Source organism: Phoenix dactylifera, chromosome 12 (genome assembly GCF_009389715.1).
Source record: "Phoenix dactylifera cultivar Barhee BC4 chromosome 12, palm_55x_up_171113_PBpolish2nd_filt_p, whole genome shotgun sequence".
NCBI classification, from domain to species: domain Eukaryota; kingdom Viridiplantae; phylum Streptophyta; class Magnoliopsida; order Arecales; family Arecaceae; genus Phoenix; species Phoenix dactylifera.
Window position 1 is genome coordinate 8,036,831 of NC_052403.1, and position 23,191 is coordinate 8,060,021.

At 37.9% G+C, this 23,191-nt stretch overlaps 1 protein-coding gene across 4 annotated transcripts; it reads left to right on the plus strand.

Annotated features, from left to right (window-relative positions):
• Positions 1-2,017: 2,017 nt before the first annotated feature.
• LOC120103810 (OVARIAN TUMOR DOMAIN-containing deubiquitinating enzyme 2-like) lies at positions 2,018-22,300 on the plus strand. 4 transcript variants are annotated; one of them, XM_039132550.1, is made up of 9 exons: positions 2,018-2,155; positions 2,636-2,716; positions 2,828-2,873; positions 7,853-7,961; positions 10,589-10,680; positions 10,769-10,831; positions 10,937-11,055; positions 21,701-21,776; positions 21,863-22,300. In XM_039132550.1, exons 2-9 carry the CDS (start codon positions 2,652-2,654, stop codon positions 21,917-21,919), a joined length of 627 nt encoding a protein of 208 aa, XP_038988478.1. In that variant the 5' UTR covers positions 2,018-2,155; positions 2,636-2,651; the 3' UTR covers positions 21,920-22,300. The 4 variants fall into 4 exon arrangements, with proteins under 4 accessions (XP_038988478.1, XP_038988480.1, XP_038988479.1 ...); XM_039132552.1 differs by lacking the exon at positions 2,018-2,155 and adding an exon at positions 2,193-2,218; XM_039132551.1 differs by lacking the exon at positions 2,018-2,155 and adding an exon at positions 2,231-2,260.
• Positions 22,301-23,191: the final 891 nt, after the last annotated feature.

A 23,191-nucleotide genomic window follows, 5' to 3' on the forward strand; every position in this document is an offset into this window, starting at 1 on the left:
TCAACCTCGCGGCCCACGCTGAGGTCCTCCTCGAGCGTGGACCACGAAGAAGAGCCCCTGGACCGCAGAAAATTATTTTATGAAAAATTATTTTATACTAATAATTATAATATTTTATACCTTATTTTTGTATTATATTATAAATATAATATCATATTATATTATATCATAATACATTAATATGTTATGTTAAATAATTTAATATTATGTTATATTATGGAAAATTAATTTATACTAATAATTATAATATTTTATACCTTTATTTTTGTATTATACTATAAATATTATATCATATTATATTATATCATAATACATTAATATGTTATGTTAAATAATTCAATATTATGTTATATTATGGAAAATTAATTTATACTAATAATTATAATATTTTATACCTTTATTATTGTATTATACTATAAATATTATATTATATTACATTACATTATAATACATTAATATGTTATTTTAAATAATTTAATATTATGTTATATTATGAAAAATTAATTTATAATAATTATTATGATATTTTATACCTTTATTATTGTATTATACTATAAATATTGTATTATATTACATTACATTATAATACATTAATATGTTATTTTAAATAATTTAATATTATGTTATATTATGAGAAATTAATTTACACTAATAATTATAATATTTTATACTTTTATTATTGTATTATACTATAAATATAATATATATTACATTATATTATAATACATTAATATGTTATGTTAAATAATTTAATATTATGTTATATTACCAAATATTAATTTACTCTGATAAATATATTACTATTATGCTATATTAACATAATATTATTTTATATTAATAATATTATACTATATCGTATATTTATGTATTGATTTATGTTATGTTTTATTATGTTCTGTTGTATAATACCATGCAATGTCCTTTATGGTAATTTTGTCATATAAAAGTACTTTCTCAGTTTGTTTACCAAACACAAAACAAAGTACCACAGCACTTTACGAATGTAGTTACCAAACAGCAAACAGCTTTTTATAACAGCTCTACTTCCAACAGCTCTACTTCCAACAGCTCTACTGCCAACAGCTTCCCCAAACAGGGCCTAAGTCCTGTTCCAACAATTTAGAATTGGCTTTACAGCACCTAATCTGCAATATTTCTATTTGGAGTTAATGCTAATGATATTTCAAAAGTTTTCGTACTTATTCTTGCAATGCTGTTTCATGATTGCTTGGATTTTCTTCACTTCCGAAATTATCCAACAAAGATTAAAATCCATCTTTATTATAATCAAGAATTGCCATGCTTGTCTTTGAGCCGTAATTGACCTTTAATAGAACTCCACCAGCCTGATTTGAGCCCTATCTATAGTTATGTGTTAAGCCTTATTCCGACAATTTAGGATTGGCTTTACAGCACCTCATCCGCAATATTTCTATTTGGAGCTAATGCTAATAATATTTCAAAAGTTTTCGTACTTATTCTTGCAATGTTGTTTCATGATTGCTTGGATTTTCTCCTCTTCTGAAATTATCCAACAAAAATTAAAATTCATCTTTATTATAATCAAAAACCGCCAAGCTTGTCTTTGAGCCATAATTAACCTTGACTAGAACTCGAGGCCAGCCTAATTTGAGCCCTACCTATAATTATGTATTAAGTCTTGTTCCAACAATTTAGGATTGACGTTACAACACCTCATCCATAATGTTTCTATTTGGAGCTAATGCTAATGATATTTCAAAAGTTTTCATGCTGATTGTTACAATGTTAATTCATAATTACTTGAAATTTCTCCTCTTTCAAAATTATACAACAAAGATTAAAATCCATCTTTATTAAAACCTTTTATGATATCTGTTTTATATGTATATATTATTCCTAATGATTTCCCAATATTTTTTATTTTTTAATTCTTGTGAATTGAAACGGAAAAAAGTTGTGTAACTCGAAAAGATGGGAACCAAGTTATTCGAGTCATAGTAAAAAATAGTAATAAAAAAAAAGGGTTCCACGGAAAACACCTTTTTTTGCCGCATTTCTGTGTCGGCTGGCTTCTTCATTTATCTTACTCCATTCCTTTTCCGGGTACGGAGGGTATCCGATCGCTGTCGCCGCCGGTCCTCTCGTTTTCCCCCACTTGCCCACCTCCAAAAGGGTACAAACATTCTAACCAGCCATTCGCCTTCTTTTTTTTTGTCAAATTCGCCTGTGAAAGAAGGTTCTCCTCCTCTCCACAGAGTTTCCTTTTTTCTTGGTAGTGGTATAGATTTAAAGATCTTGCCCTTTTTTTATGGGTGATGCTTGCTTTCGGGCTCATCTTGTTTCTTGCCTTCCATATAGATTGAGGATCTGAGATTCAGTTTTATTTTTCCTTAGTTTTGTCGATTTGGTTAATTCAAGAACGTGATTCAGCTTTGTTTTGAAAATTGAACATTTTGTTTCAGTATTGGGTTTTAACCGTTGGGAGATTTGGGTTTTTTTGGATCTATCGAGTGTTATCCTGATTTGCCTGGCTTCTGGAATACAATTCTTTAGTTAATTTTTGGTTAATGATTTTACTTGAAGTGTTCTCTCATATTCTTTTATATGGTATGAATTATGCTCAAATTTTGGGGAGGTTGTTGTGTTGGTCCAGGTGGGAAATCAATAGAATGGAAGGAATCGTTGTGAGAAGAGTCATACCCTCCGACAATAGCTGCCTATTCAATGCTGTAGGGTGGGTTTCTTTTTAAAATTATGGTGTCATATTTTGGCAAGGGAAGCTGTGGATTGTTCGAGTAATTTCTCTGCCGCTCTTTTCTTGTTCTTGTTGGTTATCTTTGTGCAGGTATGTGATGGATCACGACAAGCACAAAGCGCCAGAACTAAGACAGGTTTCTCGTCTGTTTTGAGAGAATTTCTCATTGCAACCCAATTTTCTGTCGTTTTGAACATCTGATCTTATCAATGCAAACAGTATCAGTACTGTTATGTTGGAATCAAACTTTTCTCTGGTCACGCATCAAGAATATTATGTACCATATATGTTTCCATCCCATATTAAACCAGCATTTCGGATGTTAAATGAGATCTATAGATGTCAAGGCAAGCTACAATTTGCTACATATCTGCAGAGCTCTTGTGTTTTGTTCTTTACTTGAATTATGAAGTTATGGTTTTGCGCACCTCTGCCTTGTCTAATAGTACTTGCTCTTGTTTTTTCCTGAGATTATACAAAGGTTAACTAGTCATTTGAGAATCCTTTTATTTCATCACACAGTTGACATTTTCACATAAGCTTTCTTTGATGAGTAACCATTCACCTAGTTTTGCTGTAGGGTTTGTGCCCATCCCATTGCAATGGGCGAACATCAATTTGGTTGATTCCTGGCATTGATGTTGAGTGTCCGGGTGGATAGAAAAATTTAAGATGGCAAACATTTTTAGATCTTTTTTTTATGTATGATCAGCATCGACAAATTAACGGCCATTCAGCTATTGATTTCAATTAAAACATACGGCTGTGCGAAAATAATCTTATTCACTTTAGCTGGGTCTGCAGTTGGTCTAAAATTTTACTAGATCTGCAACTAAGACATTTTAGTTAGATACAATTGTACAATCAGTGGGGAACACTTGTTTCACATAGCAACTCTGCCACAAACACCACCAGCATGTAGGGGTGGCAATCGGGTCGGGTCAGATGTAAATCGGGTCAAAAAATCATAAACCTGAACCCGACCTGTTTATTAAACAGGTCAGAAAATTACAACCTGAACCTGACCTGTTTATTAAACGGGTAACCCGACTCGACCCGTTTAACCCGTTTAATAAACAGGTAACCCATTTAACCCAACCCGACCCGTTTAACCCAACCCGACCCGTTTAACTGTTAGACTTAAATTAGATACTTAGCAGTTAGCAGTGTGTAAGCCAATATAATTTACCATAAATCCACCAATATTAACACGGTCAAGCAATTTTTTTTAAAAAATAAACTTAACCAGAAATTAAAAAAAAAACACAGAGAGGAACAACCGAACAAGGGGAAGAGAGAAATTAACAGATTACAATTTTCTTATTGGAAAAAATAAAAGAAAATGGAAACGAGAGCCCTCAAAATCTCTGATCTAGGATTCTAGGCGCCATCCCCAAATTTTTTTCTCTCCGGAAATCATCGACGGCTTCGATTCGGGTGGGGGAAAAAAATCTAGAAGCCCTAGCTTTCGCCATGAATCAAACCATAAAAATCAAACCATTTTCCTCCACCGGCATACCTGCTGCTGGACTCCCCAGTACTCGCCGCTTTGAGGAAAAGATAGAGCACGCTCTTGTCCTCCGCCGCCGCCGCCTTGGGCTCCGTCTCCGCCACCGCCTTGGGCTCCGTCTCCGCCACCGCCTCCAGCTTCATTTTGGCGGCTTCCTCCTTAATTTTCTTCGCTTCTTTGCCGCTTGCCGTGGGGTTGCCTCTGGTAAAAGAGAGAGCAAGATGGGAGGGTGGTAGCCGTGGGGGCGTCGACGGGGTGATGTAGCCACGATGATCTCGACCCGCGTGAACCGATCGGGGGGCGTGATGTAGCTGCGGTCGCCGTCGATGGGGAGGTGGAAGTAGTCGGGCGGCGGCGTGGAGGTGGAGGAGAGGAGAGGAGAGGAGAGGAGAGGGGAGAGGGACACTGAGGGAAGAGTAGAGAGCAGAGAGCTCGGGCGGCGGCGCGGCGCTTTGGATGAACCTTAACATAGTAACCCTAAGGAAAATCTCGCAGCTCGCGAGTCGCGGTGAAAAGTTGAAGCCCGAGTGCGGTGCGGGCTGTGGGCCTGTGGCCCATGCGGCGGGAGGTTGGGCCGGCCTTGGGCGGCTGAGCCTTATGGGCTGTGGCCCTTATATTCTATCAGCCCAACAGTTAAACATATTAAACGGGTTAAACGGGTTAAACATCTAAAACCCGTATCCGACCCAATTAATAAACAGGTTAAATGGGTCAACCTGTTTACGACCCGAACCTGTTTAGGCCAAACCCAAACCTGTTTATGGCGGGTCGAACACGGGTCGAGTTGGCGGGTCGGGTCATATTTTGCCACCCCTACCAGCATGTGAAGCAATTGGTGACGATAAGGTGACTCCTGCATGCCATTTGTAACCTAAGCTTACTTTTATCTGGCCATGCTTGACTGTATACATTAAAAGTATCACTAGCTTTACTCTCTATATGACCATTACATGGTTAAAGTAATTATAGCGAGCAATCTATATAACATTTTATGGAGTCTTTACGAAATCCTGCTGAATGATTATGTTAGATGGTTTGCTACATGCAACTTGGACGAGCAATCTATATAACATTTTATGGAGTCTTATGAAATCCTGCTGAATGATTATGTTAAATGGTTTGCTACATGCAACTTGGACGATGGCATTCTTGGAAAGAATGACCAGAACTGTCACTGCCAGCTAAGCTGCTGAAAGTGTTAGTAATTGCATTTTGATTTGGTCTAAGCAATCCATTGATGATTGTTTTTTACCCCTGATATATGTAATTAGGATCTAGATTTGAATGATGGTGGAAAGGAGATAAAAAAAGATCATATGTAGATAGCTGGTGTATATCCTGTGATGTTTAGATTGTTCCATTGTGAAAAGATTATAGTTTATGATTCTTTAGAATCTCCTTTAGAGTGCAAATGTTCCCTGTGCCATAAGGGGCCATGGGCTGTATATGGTCTGATGCTCAGCCCATGTTTTGGTCCCTGCCATGTCCGTCAATTAAATGCAAGGCAAGGCACAGAGGAGGACACACTGCTTAGGCTAGAGAAATTGTTCCCATAAATTCCTAAAAATAGTTTCCAAGTTGCTGTTCTGGGTTCATACATGCTTTGTATTAGATAGTTGGTTCTACTTTCCTGCCTCAAGGTGTTTGATTTAAGTCCCAGTATCTATGCATATTCCACATTATCTTGGCCCCTATTACATATTGCTTCATTTCCTTGTGAAACCGTGTAGGTGTATGTGTCTAGCCCCTGATTATTGGTTAACATTCCCTTCTGATCTCTTTCTCTCTCTCTGTGTGTGTGTGTGTGTGTCTAGCCCCTTCATTACAACCAGAGTTGTTGTGGCACATAGGTACAAACAAGGTCTGCTGAACCAGCCCATACCGGCCGGTTCAGCACGTACCATATTGGTACCAACCCCCACCGGTACGGTACAACCACATAAAATGGTTCGGGGCCGGAACCGAGTGGGGAAGAAGAAAGAAGAGAAAGAGGAGAAGAGGAAGAGAGAGGAAGAAAGAAGAGGAAAGAAGAGGAAGAAAGAAGAGGAAGAAGAAGAGAAAGAAGAAGAGAAAGAGGATAAGAAGAAGATGGTTCGACGTACCTCGGGCCGACCCCCTCCCGAGCACCTCGATGCGCACGCGGCTCTCCCAACGGTTCCTTCCTTGCTCGCGAGAGAAGGGGAGAAAGAGAGGAGAAGAGAGGAGGAGAGAGGGGAAGAAAGGAAAGGAGGAGAGAGTTTGGGAAGGCAGAAGAAGAAGGGAAGGGGAAAAAAAAGAAAAGAAAAAAAAATCTTTCCGCGTGCAGGGTAGGGCACCCGCACGAGCGCGAGTAGGAAATTGCTCATGCCCGCGCGCAATTCCACGTATAGGGAACCTCGCTCCCACGCGGTTTCCTACGCTCGCACTGTTTTCCCACGCCCGCGCGTGGTTCCTCGTGTGGGGCAGCGAGCCCACGCGGCTTGGTTCCTCGTGTGGGGCAGCGAGCCCACGCGGGGCCGCGTGGGCATTTAATACAAAGTGGCATTTAATGCCAGTTTGTGGCTAAAATGCGAACGCGCGCATGTTGGCCCTTTTTTTTTTTTTGGTTTCGGTTCGGCACCGATTCCAACCGGTACCGGAGCCCACTGGTACGTCGGTTCGGTTGGCTCAGCGAACATTGGGTACAAATGGAATGCAGCTATCGGAAAGGGCAGTTTATTTATCGGTTCCAAAAAAAGGTGTGAACATGCCTCCACTAAACAACTTATATTAGACCATGATTTACAATTTTCCTTTTTTATTACCATCAATAGATTTATATAAATGGCACCTAGTTCTTGAATATACCAATGGACCTTTTATTACCTTTCCAATTGGTCGAACCAAGTTTTGTGCCGAACAGGTACATGCCAATAGATATGTTTATAAATGGAAAAGCTTAGCATTGGCAACTAGCCACGTTGAAGGCCTATTGCCTTCAGAACTCTTTAATTTCTCTATAGGTAGCTTATACACTAGTCGTTGTTGTTTTGTATATATGTGTTGAACGTTATTGGCACATATCCTTTGGATATTGCTTCCTTTCACATTACCCACCAGATTACTTTTTCTGATAATATTTTAGTGCTTTATCTGATCAAATGCTCATGCACACAGGTACAGAATACAGATATAGATAAAGTGCACATATGTGCACGTGCTTGTGTATGTATATCTATATGAATTTGGTTTTCATGCATTTATATATGAATTATTATTAAAGATGGTTCCTGATTTGAATGTCATGCATTTTAGGACTGGAGCATAGATAAAAGCAAACATGAACACAAGATATGCATACATGCATAAATATAAACATGCACACAGACACACGTATTATGTATGCATTTGATTTTACAAACACACATTTGGGCATGTCTGTTCATCCATATATAACTGAACAAGCAATGTCAGTAACACATTTGGGCATGTCTGTTCCAGTTCTCTGCCTCATCTGATAAAGGCATGGCTGTTCCAGTAGCCTTCTATACTGTGCTGCATTATACTGTCAATTTGTACTTTGTGTCCCCACCTTCTTTTCACTTTTCATGTTTTAACACTACAATAGAATTTTTTGTTTGCTAAAGGTCATAGCTGGAACAGTGGCGAGTGATCCAAAAAAATATAATCAAGCATTTCTTGGAAAATCAAATGAAGAATATTGTGCCTGGATTTTGAATCCTGAGAGGTGGGGAGGTGAGATCAATACATACTCCTTTACTAATGAGCAATTTATGATGTTGCTAACTGATTGGTAGTGTTTTCTATTGTGTTATAGCCATGAATGCTTGTAACTTTAGGAAGACAGTGAAATTATGCACAATTAAGATCCTTTTACTGCACATACATTTCACAACTTCCAATTTTGCCAATTTGTTGGTTTTATAATATCTGCTTTTATATATTGGTCCTGAATGCAACTGGTACTTAATTTATATAATAACACGTAAATTTAAGGATGAAATTCTCATACCATTTGATAAGAATCAGGTAGTATCCATTTGGTTCTGGCATGACATGAACTATTCTAACCAAAATGTGCCAGTATGTCATTTTCGAAAAAATAACTCAAGTTTTAGGAAACTATGGCTATGGTCAGGCATTCATGCATGTACTGAAAATGGTTTAGTCTATCTTTAATCAATCTTTTGCTAGGAGCATTGTGCAGCTTGTGTAGGCAACCTACTATAAACTCTAGATCTCCCTTGGGCTGCAGTAAGTACAAGCCTTTGTCAATTGTGTTAGGGCAAGAGTTGTCTCAGTTGTAACCTGCAAGCGACCTTCCATAACATGACCCATTTATGGTAAGAAGTGAGCAAGGGTTGTTTAGTTTATTCCTTGTAAGGGATGTGCTATAATGCAAATAATTTTGTTATAAAGTAATGAGCATGGTTTGGTTAACCACATGAAATAGAGCAGAGGCATACAAACAAGTTCATTAAACAAATGAATAGTAATAAAGAAAAGCTAGTTGATAAGATGATGCAAAGGAGAATCAATATTGTCCATTTACAAACTTTATATGTGGGGAAGGATAATAAAGAAATGGAGTTTGAAAGTGGTGGATTTAGAAATGGAATAGAAAGTTGTATATGTAAAAAGGATAAGTAATAGGCTAATAGCTATTGACTTAGTTTTGGACCAGGAGGTTATTAGCGTTAGCACTTATTTACTGCAAGTAGGTTAGGAGGATAGAATTTAAAGGTGATTTTGGAAGGAATTGGTTGATTAATACAAGGTATTCTAAAGGTAAAAAAGATCATTAAGCTAGCAACTTAAATGGGCATGTAGCTAAGAGAGGTTTATGATGAGAGGATACATAGTGGGCATTGGTTTGGTGATAGGAATTTAATGGCAGATTTGATTCTTGAGTTTGAAATGGTTTATGATCTAACAATTGCAAATGCTTACTTTAAAAAAACAAGATGAACATTAAGTTTATTTGAAAGAGCTGATAAAATTTGTCATAGATAGATTACTCTTTCTTGTGAAGTAATAATATCAAAATGCAAAGACTCTAGGGTACTATGGAGAGCTTAAAAGTGATTGGGCTACTGATGTTAGATGTTTATACTAAGTGTAAGAAAAGAAACAAAATTTCTAAATGCCCAATAGTAAGTAGGTGGAATTCTAAACGGTAAAATGTTACATCTATTAGTCCAAGTTGAAGGTTTGATGATGTAGATTGGACGTCCTCATATTTTTCAAATGTCTACCACTGGATGATACACCATCGAAAATGGAAATGTGGTAATAGAAGAGTAAAAAAGCAAAATTTGGCGTGCATCTAACAGTGATGCAGAATGTCTGACAATAACCCATTCACTATGTAAATAATTTTGGTCAAAATCTCCCTGCATAGATATAATATTTTTAGCTAAAATTGTCTTAAAGATATATTCAGATAAATAAGTAGTGGTGCTGCCTAGACAAGGAATTTGATACCAATTCCAAGAAGGTTCATATGAGGTTGATAGCTGGTCTTAGAATTTGTTCAATCCATTTATGGATCCTTCTTGTCGTAGACTTATGCTTCATAACTCACTCCATTGTGATGATAAAATGTTTAAATGATGGCTCGGATGAGGCAGTTATGCTAATTGTCAATGCCCAATTCTCGTGTGAGGGAACCAATGCTTTTGTGAAGTGGATTGCCATTTTAGTTGTGAAAAGACTGAAGGCAAGGGTTTGATCACTACACGGATCAGTTTGCTAATTTATTGAAAACAGTATCAGGACAGTTCTTTTCCAGTTATGTTCTATTTACTGTGCTTCTTTGCTCTCTTCTTTTCTTCTTATTGCACTATTTTTGTATGATCTCATTCCCATGAACTTATAATCTCATTTCTTAGGGGTTGTGTTTTGTGCAAGAATTCATAAGATTCTTCTGATCATTTGAGATCTTAAATCGCATACTTACTGGCTTTACCTGATTCATGCAAATATAAGTTATCTTAAATATTGATGCATCTAGCCAGTAAAAGTTTTATAGAATTCTTAAGACCTAGTAGACAAGCAATTTCTGCCTTTTAATAAAGCAATAAAGAGTCTGTTTAGCAGTATAGGTTCAATTCATTGATTTGGTAGCACTTTTATCAACATTTAGTATCTGGCACAAACTCTATTTTGTGTGTACTTCCAAATTTCTTGCTTGCTGTTTCTGCATGGTTTTTGCATTGCAGTTGATTATGAGCTTGTGTTCTACTTATTTATTTTACTCTGTAAAATCTGGTTATTTATTTTCCAGTTATGTTCTATGTTGCACTTAATTGTTTACCCCCATTAGATATATTTATTTATATTTCTCTACTTATGGTCCAAAGGTGCAATTGAACTTGCAATTCTATCAGAATATTATGGACGTGAGATTGCAGCATATGATATCCAGACCAGCCGTTGTGATTTGTATGGCCAGGTTTGTGGATTGCTCATGTTGGTTCTGCATTTGGTGGCAGATTCTTTTAAAATACTGAGTTTCTTTGCCTTTGATACTTTTATAACAGGATAGGAATTATCAAGAGAGGGTTATGCTTATTTATGATGGCCTGCATTATGATGCATTAGCTGTATGTCTTCCTCATGGAAGTTTGGAATAAAATTTCTCATAAACTTACAATGGATCAAAGCATATTTGTTGTGTTGTCTTTTGATCTAATTTTTATATTATACAGATGTCTCCATTTGAAGGAGCACCGGAAGAGTTTGATCAAACCATTTTTACTGTTGATAACGATCATTCCATTGGGCCTGTGGAAGACCTCGCTCTTAATCTTGTTAGGGATGCTCAGAGGTAAGAATTTTATCATCTGTTTCAAACTAAATTAGCTGACTGGCAACAGTAGCGGTTTATCTTAGTTGGTATTTATTCATGTAACAGATGTTATTGCTGTTTATCATTCATTTATACTTTACCTCATGGCTATTTTTATGCAAGAAAAAATATATTGAGACAATAAATTAACACTCTGGATCCAATAGGAGGGAAGAAAATGGCAAAGTGTCAATTTATTCAAGAGCCTTGGTCCGATAGGTTGGTTAGTGCTCTTGATCAGTCCAACACATATAGCTTGACATCTGCCTACTGGCAGCTTCTATCCGAGGGGAACATTCTTTGGGTTTCATGAATGAGTTGTGGAAGTGGGAATGATCAGTCAAGTTGTGCTGCAAAGGAAGCCAAAAAGAGTTGTATGAAACAAGAACAACAGTTGGTATGGGTGCCAGAATAGTGAAGGCTCCAGAAAATTATTGGAACTGGAAGCACTAAGTGTTTGATATATTTTCATTTAAATGATTCAAAGTTAACATGAATGCTAGTGCTAAAGTCTATTATTGTTTAGTTTTGGATAAGGAAAAAGTGCAAGCATAGAGTAACAATGAAATATAAATATGGATAGAGTTGTGGTAGTTATAGATAATGGTATTAATACTAGAAATCTTGAAAGTGATTAGAAGTTCATCCAAATGCAAGAAAAAGTTTTTAGAGAGCATGTCTTGAGATGGATTTGTCTAAAGAAAAAAAGTTTGGTTGAATTGACCTTTTCAATCTTTAGTTTAAGAACTTCCAAGTTTTAACAAATAACAAATGCAACAAAACATATGATTTAAGAAAAAAAGAGAAAAACCATTGAGGATCAGTGTTCTAGGAGGCTGACTGGTATAACATATGGATGAGGACCATTGGAACTTGCTTCTTGTTAAATCTGTTTTTACTGGTTTCAATCGAGCCTAGATGTTGTTTTTTAATGAGTCAAGGAGCCCTTGGTTCTGTTGCTTAAGATGTTATAACACAAGCAGATTGCAACAATGCTAATATTACTTTAACGATCGGCTTCTAGCTATTCCTGTAGTGGAAACAAATATATATTACTTTATAGATTATCTTGTTATGCTTGTCTTTATCCTTTACCAATGCATCACAATTAAATTTCAAGTATGTCTCTTCTTCTTCTTTGACCTTTACCAAGAGCGTATAACACAAGCAGATTGCAACAATGCTAATATTACTTTAACGATCGGCTTCTAGCTATTCCTGTAGTGGAAACAAATATATATTACTTTATAGATTATCTTGTTATGCTTGTCTTTATCCTTTACCAATGCATCACAATTAAATTTCAAGTATGTCTCTTCTTCTTCTTTGACCTTTACCGAGAGAGAGGGGTGGGCATCACATACAAGGGTATTACCACTAGCATATTATTATTGAAGTTTATAATGTTGACTGTATTGTCAATAGTGGTCTATTATATTCTTTAATTTCTTACACTCCTAGGGCACCTTATCTTATTTTTCTTCTTCACAAGCTCACCGAAAAAAAGGGACTACCAGAAATCAATGTGATCGCATTTTTGAGACTATCCAGTCCTTCTTCCCCGATCTCTACCAAGAGAGAGCTCATCAATCTCTACCAAGAGGGAGCTCTTATCTCAATTCTCCTTCCCACATGCTCAGCAAGAACATGAAATTACGAAAAATCAGTGTAATCACATTTTTGAGACTATTCAGTGCTTTTGCTTCTGTATTCCAAATACACTTTGGTTCACTTTTCTTTCTGAAATTTTTCATCACCTTATTCTCATAGCGGTTTTTTTTATTATTACTAGTATGCTTTTCATCTCAGTGAATGAATCAATTTCTAAGCTAGATCTGCTGTCAGTTTTCCATGTACACAGTTTTGGGTGGAAGTATATAGTTGCTTTTATTTTTTGTGCACTTTCTTCAAATGCTATCTATGCATTGTCTTCGAGTGTCTTGGAATGCGAATATTTTCAGGTACCGTTTCCTCTCTCCCTCTTCCATTTTACCCGCACTACCTCTTTAATGGTTGACAATCTCATCTATATCTTCTTGATGGTGATTCATCAACTTCATCTCCTTCCGGGCCTCTTATCTCTTGCCACTCTCGAGCATCTTGTTTATATGCTTATCCTTCTCTCTCTCCTTTTCCTTTCTTTCTCTTCTCCATGATTGACAATCTTATATTTTGATCTGCTTTTTTTAGTAGGTAAGCCATCAACCAAAGCTCCTATCAAATTTCCCATGGCAATGTCTATATGAAAGGGGCAATGTCATTTAATGTGTGATTGTACTTGTTTTATTGTTTTTTCCCTCTTACTAAGCAAACCAAGCTCATAGTTTGGTCATCTATGTACATTTTCCTTAGGCATAGTCTTAAGCATTAGGAGCGATCATGTTTTTGCTGATTGGGTAAGGATGCTACTTTCTAGAGTGTGTTCTCTGCAATTCTATAGGGATGTGACTAGTTAAGGATATGCCAACTGTGTTCTTCCCTTTTCCTTCTTGATGGACAAGAAAATTTAATTACTTTAGATTATATTGTATTCTCAGATCTTTGATATGATTTTTTTATAGATGGTTTTTGGCACTTCTTTTAGGTAGTATTAGTATGCAAAAATCCTACTTTAGATATATGTTTATTTGGATAACCATAAGTTCATCAAGATTTGACTTTTAGTCGTTGTACTGTCTTTATATAGCGCTATTTGGGCTGCCAAATTTCAACAAATATTTTAGGTACTCGTATGGAGATTCGCTACTAGCTTATGGGCCTATTTGGCATCACTTTTTATTTTTTATTTTTAAAAATACAATTATAGAAACCGAGATAAAAAAACATGTTTGGTGCCGTTATTTTTGTTTTCTATTTTTCAAAATTTATTTTCATTATTTCTTAAAAAAATTACATTTGCTATTTTCAAAAACAAGGAATTCATGCCTTTTACCACCACCACCGACACCACCTACATCGTGGCCACCATCACTGCTACTATCACCGCCATCATCTTCACCATCATCATCACCACTACCTTAGACATCATTTCTATGACTACTATCATTGCTACCACCATCGTCGTCTTCACCACTGCCACCACCATCAATGCTGCCACCATCACTACAACCATTGCCGCCATTGCCACCACCACACCACCACCACTACCATGGCCTCTACTACTTCGTCATCACACAATCACAATTATAATTGCTACCATCCCACATTATCTGTTTTTCCACCATCATTGTCGCTAACGCCATTACCCCCTTGCCGTCACTACATCATTAGCACCCCCATTGCTTCTACCATCACCACTACCACTACCGCCTCCATTGTCTCCACCACCACTACCACCATCTTGCCCACCATCATCATGTTTATCTTTTTAAGAATAATTAGCTATATGAAACATGTTTGTATTTTTAAAAATCTAAAAATAAGATATAGACAATTTTTATCTTTTATTTCTGAAAATGAAAAAAAAATGAAAGTGATGCCAAACAACACCTTAGAGTCCTTGTAAAACTAGTAAGCAAAGTGTCCTCTGGCCGATCACTAAAAGGCATTGTGCATGGTTTGTTCTCTCTCTCTCTCTCTCTCGCTCGCTCGCTCTCCCTCCCCACTTGATCTATTTTCTGTTATTTTTAGACTTTGGTTACATTATCTCTATTGTGCATGTACTTTTTGTTGAATTTCAGATATAAGTCAACTATTGACCCTTTTGTTGAGCTTGAAATCCTTGAGAACCTTATTCCTCCTAGCCTTCCCCATCACAAAAATTGTAATGCAAATTTATTTGAGATTTTACTTTTCCCTTAAGTCTTAAAGATATCCTGCTGTCCTTTGTGCAAGTTTAGGAGAGCAAGCAATCAAATTAGACCAACCTTACTTTAAGCCTTAGTCTAGGTCCTCCAGGGCCCCAATGCATTGCAGGGCATCCCATATGGATCTTCCACAGTTGACAATGTCATATGTTCATTTGCAAACTTCAATTAGTGATCTGTCAACTTCATCTTCTTCTAGTCCTCCCATTTCTCAAGATGCCAACTTCTTGAGCATCTGCTCTATTATGCTCCTCTTCCCTTTATTTTTTGCTCTTCTCCCTCTTTCCTCATGGTTGAAAATCAAATATGTTGTCTGCATCTTTCCATTTTTGTCTTGTTAGCTTCATCCCCTCCTATGATTCTTGTGCTAGGTGTTAAATACTAAAGGAGCATATGTTGACCCAGCTAGTTCAGCAACATTAGTTCCAATTGATTATTCTGTCACCTTCAATGATTATGATCTTACCTTATTTTCCTTTGATTGTCAGTATTCTAATTGCAATAAACAGCTAAGAATGACTTGCTGTTATTGATGTATATTTGCCCACCTTTTAGTGCTTTCTAGCAGGTATTCATTTTCACCGAGTCATAAAATGTGCCATCTCAAATTTCTGTTCTAGTTGTCAGTATTAAAGGAGCATATGTTGACCCAGTCTTTTTGGCAGTATTAATTCTAATTGATTGTTCTGTCACCCTCAATGCTTATGATCATATCGCCTATGTTTTCCTTTATGTGTGTCACTATTCTTACTGCAATAAACAGCTACTAGAGTAGCTTACTAACTTGCTGTTGTTGATGTATATTTGCTCAACATTAATGGCTTTCTAGTAGGTGTGCATTACGACCATGAGTAGTAAATGTGCCATGTAGTTGACATGATATCTTAATGGCATGAGTTCCTAGAGCACTTTTTGCTCCCAAACATTCTCTTAACTGGGATCACTTTCCTCATATTCCTAGGAAAAGTTGTTTCTTGAAAATTGGTCCACAAAATTAATTAGGGTTTTTTGCATGGATAACCTTCTAAATATCCAAATTTGCGTGAATATCCTTTCAAAATTGATATTTGCATGTATACCCTTGTAAAACTCTGTTATTGTACAAATACCCTAATATAACGATTGTTGTAACGGAGTTAAAAAAAATCATATTTATATTAATTAAAAATAAAATAAAAAATTGAAATGACGTTATTATCCTTACTATTTCCTCCCACCGCACACCCCCCCCCCCCCGCCACACCCCACACCCCCACCCCCCCCCCCCCCCGGTGCTTTACTCTTCCCTGCCCTCCACTCCACCCCGGTGCCCGACTTCCTCCCCGCCCCTGCGTATCGGGATCCCAAGAAGAAGAAGAAGACAGGAGCTCCACACAGCTGTGCTCTGCTTCAGAATCTCTTGGGCCCAGAAGAAAGAGAGAGAGAGAGAGGACTGCTGGTTCACAGAATCCAAAGGAACCTCGGCCCGTCAGGATTATCTCTCGATCTATGACACTGTTGATACCTCTGGTGTCTCGGTAGCTGGCTTTTTTTTTTCCTTCTGTTTTTTGGTTTTTGTTTCTTTTAACTTTTGAAGGGAGAAAGTGAGGGAACACTGTAAACCAGCAGTCCTCTCTCTCTCTCTCTCTCTCTCTCTCTCTCTCTCTCTCTCTTCTGGGCCCAAGAGATTTTGAAGCAGAGCACAGCTGTGTGGAGCTCCTGTCTTCTTCTTCTTGGGATCCTGATACGCAGGGGGCGGGGAGGAAGCCGGGCACCGGGTGGGGGGGCTGGTGTTGCTGGTGTGGGGTGGGGAGGGGAGGGAAGAGTAAGTAAGGCACCCGGGGGGAGGAAATAGTAAGGATAGTAACGTCATTTTAATTTTTTATTTTATTTTTAATTAATATAAATATGATTTTTTTTAACACCGTTAAAACAACCGTTATATTAGGAGTATTTGTACAATAACAGAATTTTACGAGGGTATACATGCAAATATCAATTTTGAAAGGGTATTCACGCAAAATTCGATATTTAGAAGAGTATCCACGCAAAAAACCCAATAAATTAACTCTGATTGTTTGATTGAGTGATTAAAACATGGCTAATGGCTTATGGGTTCACCTGAGAGTAAGGTGTGGGCTTCTCTGAGATGGCGAGACCTTTACTCCTTTTTAAGATGACCATCCAAATTTGCCAACATATCTTGCTCGTAAAGTGTATTGGTGGTTGTGCTAGAGACCTAAATTCATATCTTGCCTTCACTAGGATTTAGGGGACTAGGGATATTTGGGGGAGGGCTACCTTTTTGTTTTTCAACCTATTAACTACAAGCCCCTAACATTTTTTGCGAAAAGAAAGAGAAGAAAAAAAAGTTGACTATCATGTGATGATTAATTGTTGTTCTATGTATTATATTTGAAGAATGCTTTTCTTTATGCCTTTCCTCTTGGTTTCAAGCATCCTTGGTGGCATGTTTGTCATCAGCATTGAACTATTTATGGTCTAAAATAAGGTGCTTGAGTTTTTATTGAGATGTTTATCTACTCCATCCTTGCAACAGGTTTTCAATATGTGCATGATAATTTGTTTGCTCGCTCTTCACATGATCATATTATCTTGCTAATATGCGTAAGTAACATTGTCATCATGGAGTATGATTTTCATCTTATTTGTTTTGTTAGGAGTATCGGAGTAGAGTGGCCTATAGATGTAGCTAAAGCCGACTTAAAGGGCTTTAATAGGATTAACTTTTGAATGTATCTGGTCAAATTTTGTTAGGTTCTAGTTTGATGTTCTAGAGTCTAATAGGAGTTTCTACTAGGCATGTATTTAGGTTGGTACTGGATGTGCACTGGATCTAAGTTCTCTCCCTATTAAGCATTCTGATAGGAGTCAAATTAGGGAATTGTTATGTAGCCGGCTATTCCCCTTTAATTGAGGAATTTGCAAGCTACTACTTACCTATTGGAGAGCTTGGGGTATGTCCTTTGTACATATGCACTGGCATCAGATCCTCCAAGCCACGCTAAGCCACATGCTGGAAGATAGAACGGGGAGGGGGGGCTTTAATTGAGGAATTTGCAAGCTACTACTTACCTATTTTGGAGAGCTTGGGGTATGTCCCCTATTTTGGAGGAAGGGGGGGGGGGGGGGGGGTGGGGGGGGTGTTGGAGGGAATTGGTGTGGATGAAAAAATGGATATCATGAAAAAATGGATACTGAGAGAAACTTTTCAGTTCTACTCCTCACACGAGCTCTCTTCCTCCCTCTTCTCTTGACGCCACCCTGTCCATTAGCATTCTCCATTATGCTTTTTCACATGTAGAGGTGCTCGATTTAGCCATGATCCGAGCAACGGCCATCCTCTTACGGTTGCCATTGGCAATGGGTTAGGCGCAGAATATGTGGTAGTAATGAAGAGACTGTAGATGGCTGGCTTATCAAACACGAGGGTGATGGGAATATGGAGTCGGTGGTAGTGGTGGCATTATAGACATGGTAGCCATCAAAGGCACCACCACGGTTGCAGAGGAGGCTGTGGGTGGAGGTGGTGATGTCGATGGACTCAGGGAGGAAGTAGATGGCAGGGTCAGAGAAGATATGAGGGAGGGGGAACTAAGGATGGAGCTTGTTGGAGGGAAGATGGTTAGGTTTTAGGTGTTGAGAGAAACAAAGGAGGAGAGCTTGTTAAGAGAGGGAAGGGAGTATAACTCAAATACCTCCGTTCCCCACCCCAACCTCTGTCCCCCAATACCTCCGTACCAACCCCACCCCCCCCCCCCCCCCCCCCCCCACCCCCCCCGCCCCGGGTGTCTGATTTGTCAACTTCAAACTTGTTGGATGCCAGTTTAGATTTGTTTGCTTTTTCTGATTGAGTCATAATTGAAGAAGGATAGCTGGCCATTTAGCACTAATGAAAGGGAGTTGTGGCTGATTGATTGATGGATCTTGGAATTGTATGCAGAGTTTTTTATTGAAAGAAAGAAAGCCATCAGGTCTCCTTCCCTTCTTCCTTTTTTTTTTCTTGCATTTCTGTTCTGTACTTCTCTAGTCTTTTCTCTTATCATATTCTCCCCTTCAACTACTCTTTCTTCAGTTATCTTTCATTCTTCACTTCTTTCTTGATTAAATTTATTGCTTGCTTTGATATAAAGCAGTAGATTATTGCTGTTCTACAGGTCTGAGATAAGATCAGTAGTATTTCTGCTGTGAATCTCTCTTATAGCAGGCTTCTATGGAGCTGATTTGTATTATATATCTCAGATCAATTTCAGATTTGAATCAAGCTTGCAGTAAAATCAGATTGTGATAGGCTTTAAAATCACAACGAGACTATGTCACCTACATTTCTCAAGCCTTTACTTTTTCGAAGCAAATATAATGCTGATATCACTTTTGCATGCTCAGTGCATTTATTCAGAATACAAGTCCTATTAATTGTCACCACAAGCTTCTGCCAGATGATGGTGAACCTCTATTTGATCTGATGCTAGTCAAATTGTTGGTGGTTCTACCCGGTTAGAAGATCTCTTGTTCAATAGTTGCTTATGCAGGCTGTATAGCTGTTACTTTGTTGTGCCAAGACTTCTCTATCCTTCCCATTCGTCCCTCTCATTGTGGTCTCATTATGTGGCCACTTATCTTTCCTTCTTCTTTGGCACCTGATTTTTATTTTCTTTTTAAAATCTGAACCAGGCTTCTGATGTCATAAACATGATCTCTTTGTTTCCTTGATGATTCTTTCATCTCATGCGATGCTAGAACGAACTGAGTCTCTGATTTGTGTGCCAAGGTGAAGTGTTATGCCATGGTGAGTACTTCCATAGAGGTCACTTCGATCTATCATCTAGTTCACATCATGAGGTCTCCCTTCTGTAACACTACCCTCCATTAAAATGCTGTTTAGATACAAACCAGTGTATATGTGCATACCAAGCAAATTGAGATTGATTTTCATGTTGGGGTTGGGAATGGTTTGCGCTTTGGGCAAGGAGACCCTTGAGTGCCTCAACGCTCGGGCAAGGCAAGGAGACCTTTGAGTTCCTTAATTGTCCTCGAGCGAGGGAACATTACTGAGGCAACACGTAGGCTAGCATCTCAAACAAAACGAGAGGCATTCTGGTGAGAACCCCTCCAATGTCTGGCATTATTCTTCTTTTCTCTTTTTTGCCTATTTTTTTTAAATTCTGTTAGCTTTGCTTTAAGGGGCATCTTGGTCTATTAGAGCCCTTATAAATAAGAGGTTACTCTAAGATGTTATGTGATTTAACTTTTTTTGTTCTGTTTAGAAACATCAAATATGGTTTAGAAAGTGGTATTTTATTATGAAATTTGAATTTTAAAGCTATTTTAGGATGTCCAGTGGTTTTATTTTTGCTACCTTCTATTTAGAAGCATGTGTTTGATGTGATGTTTTAAAAGATGTGGAGCATTATATCCAATGTTAAGACATTTATGTTTTAGGATGTTGAAATTGAATAATTAATCTCATGATGTTTGTGTTGTTTTGGATACATATAGCACTTATTTCTAATGCATTTATTTAACTTTTCATGAATTAGCACCTTAGTTTTTGTTTTAGGGGAGCACCTTTTGGCACCTTGCACCGTAAGCAATATGGGGTTCTGTTGCCTTAAGGGTGCCTTTTGCTTATAACAACCTTGCATGGCACATGCTCCCGTTATAATATGCATTATATATAATCGTGCCCATTAGCCACACTCTTCAAATATTCATCATTTGCTTCTTGACTAATCTTGCCTTGTTACTAAAATGCTATCAGACTAGGTCTGGTAAAATAGGTAATGCCATGAAAATCCTATTTTGTGCACACAAATGGTTCTCCTGCCATGTCGCGTGAGAAGATTGGTGTAAATTTGAAGAATTAGTGCAATATGTGGGATAGTTGAATGTGAAGTTGCCAAGCTAGCATAAGTGAGCCCAAGGTATACTGAATCGATACCGATAGGCGTACCGGTCGCCTACCGGACCGGTGCCGAACCGATCCGCATAACAAGCTCGTGGCGCGCTGTGGCGAACCGGTGCGAATTGTCCAGTACGCATCTAGTATCGGCCGGTTCAAACTGGCTCTGGCCCGGTATCACTTAGTTCCAGCCTCGTAGAGGCTAGAACCGTTTTTTAAGACTAAACCGGACTAATCAGAGACCGCACCGGTTCGGTACGGGCTGAACCGGCTAGTACGGGCCGATTCAGCATACCTTGAGTGAGCCCAAAAAACTTTTTGCTCTATAGCATTTTCCTTGTAAAATAATGTGCCCTTGGAAGGGCAACCTGTTGTTTAATATAGTCAAGGAGCCAAGGTAGCCCTGACTGCAACAGTCATAGATAATTTACCCAAACTCCATGCATGCAACTTTAATATTTTTATGCACATCTGATAAGCTCAACAATTCATGATTGTTGCAGAATGCGTGCAAGAAGCATATTAGTCTCTCCAAATTATTCCAGCGCTTGGGTTTGAGATAGCTGTTGGGTCTCAGTGATCTTACAAGACCACTTTTAAAAATTCTTGGTAATAATTGGACATTCAAAAGATTAACAGAAACATACGGGCAGCCATAGAGCAGGAAAATGAGCATTTGTTATTTTACAGCAATGAGTAATGTAATTCCTATAACTGTGTCTCTTGGTTTGACTTTTCGGCGACACTTTGAATGTTAAACCGAGTGTTTTTGTTGCTCATTTTGGTGGTTGAATGCTAAACTTTCGAAGTTTTGAACATTGACATTTCTAGGGTTACTTCATTATCTTTAAAATTTTATGAACTATAAATATTTAGTGAAATAATTTGTAATTTTGCCAATTTTGCTATATTTCAGGATGAGGAATTATACAGACACTGCCAATTTCACCTTGCGTTGCGGGGTGTGCCAAATTGGTGTTGTTGGTCAACAGGTTACTATTTCTTTCAGAGATTCATCACCCTTTCTCTCTTCTTTTTCATTTTGATGTCTGAACCTTGTGTTCATTTTGACATGCAGGAGGCTGTTGAACATGCCCAAGCTACAGGTCACTTTAATTTTCAGGAGTATCAGTGAAGTATGGAACTTTTATATAAAAACCAGTCTCTGTAACTGATTCCTGCCCATTCATTTCATTCCTGTGATCTCTTATTTGGGCCAGAGGAAAGAAAGGTTGTATGGTTGAATTCATTAGATTGAGTTTGTCATTGTAATAATTAGAAGTCATCTGGTCTTTGTTGTAAGCTTCTTTACGGGACAAAAGAAAACAAAATAGTGCGGCAAGCATTCCATGTTTGATAACAGGTGACAGGGAGTTGGTTGTAGTTTGGTTTTGGTTAAAATGAATCATTTTGCTCTACTAATTGTGAATTAAGTCTAATGTGTTTGATTCGAGAATCAATAATGTTTCAGAAATGCAGTGCATAAATAAAAGAGTTGCTGGATGTTTTGGTTACAGCATATAGCATTTTCATGGTGAACAGACCTATTTATATTAGAAGATTTGATTGTTTGCAATGCCTTGCTGCCCCATGGATCTCCATTAGTAGAAGCATGTCGACAATGCTTCAATTTTTACATTCTATCACGGGTGCAACTGGGGTTGAGCTAATGACAGTTTGGTACGGGCTTGCCAGTGTTTGTGTACCTGCCTTGGAGATGGATTGGGTTGAAAATTGCTGACCAAATTAAATTTCAATTTGTATTTATGTTGAAGACTTGTGAGTGGGCTGCAACTCAAAATGTAACTCCGTTCCCGTATAACCTTATTGCTCGAATCCCCTATAACCTAAAACTATGTGAGTAGTGCCAACCAAAAAAAAATACGATGTGATCTGAATTGTACTGTAGATTGAACACCATAGCATTATTGTTCAATAAGTTTTGTCAAGGACGGCTGCCTTCGGGTTAGCAGCGTCGGCATTGACTGCTTAACATTTAGTTCGGCTCGACAATACCGTGGAGGTTAAACATGGGTTGGTTTTGTGCCGTTTGGCATCATTTTTTTTTTATTTTATAAAAATAGAAGTTTTATTTTTTAAATTTTTAAAATTATAAATATGTTTGGTATTGTCAATTATTAATATGATTATGATAATAAAGGCAGCGGTAATAGTAATGGAGGTGGTAGTAGTCCTTATGGCAAGGCTCGGTAGCAGGATGGGGATGGTGGTGTAATAGAGGCTATGACGGTGGTGACACCAACGATATAGTAGAGTCGATGACGATGACAATTATATAATCGAAATAGTGATAAGAGGGCCAGCAACTACAACAGTAGTGGTGATTGCGGAGGCGTTAGCGATATGACGAAAACAGCAACACTAGAAGCAATAGTATGGCGGTCGT

Bases quoted from the DNA above. Each gene is read 5' to 3' on its own strand.
- LOC120103810 (XM_039132549.1), top strand. From the start codon at position 2,550: ATGATTTTACTTGAAGTGTTCTCTCATATTCTTTTATATGGTATGAAT. The intron at 2,717-2,827 runs GTGGGTTTCTTT...ATCTTTGTGCAG, and splicing joins TGCCTATTCAATGCTGTAGG to GTATGTGATGGATCACGACA. The intron at 11,056-21,700 runs GTAAGAATTTTA...GCTATATTTCAG, and splicing joins CTTGTTAGGGATGCTCAGAG to GATGAGGAATTATACAGACA.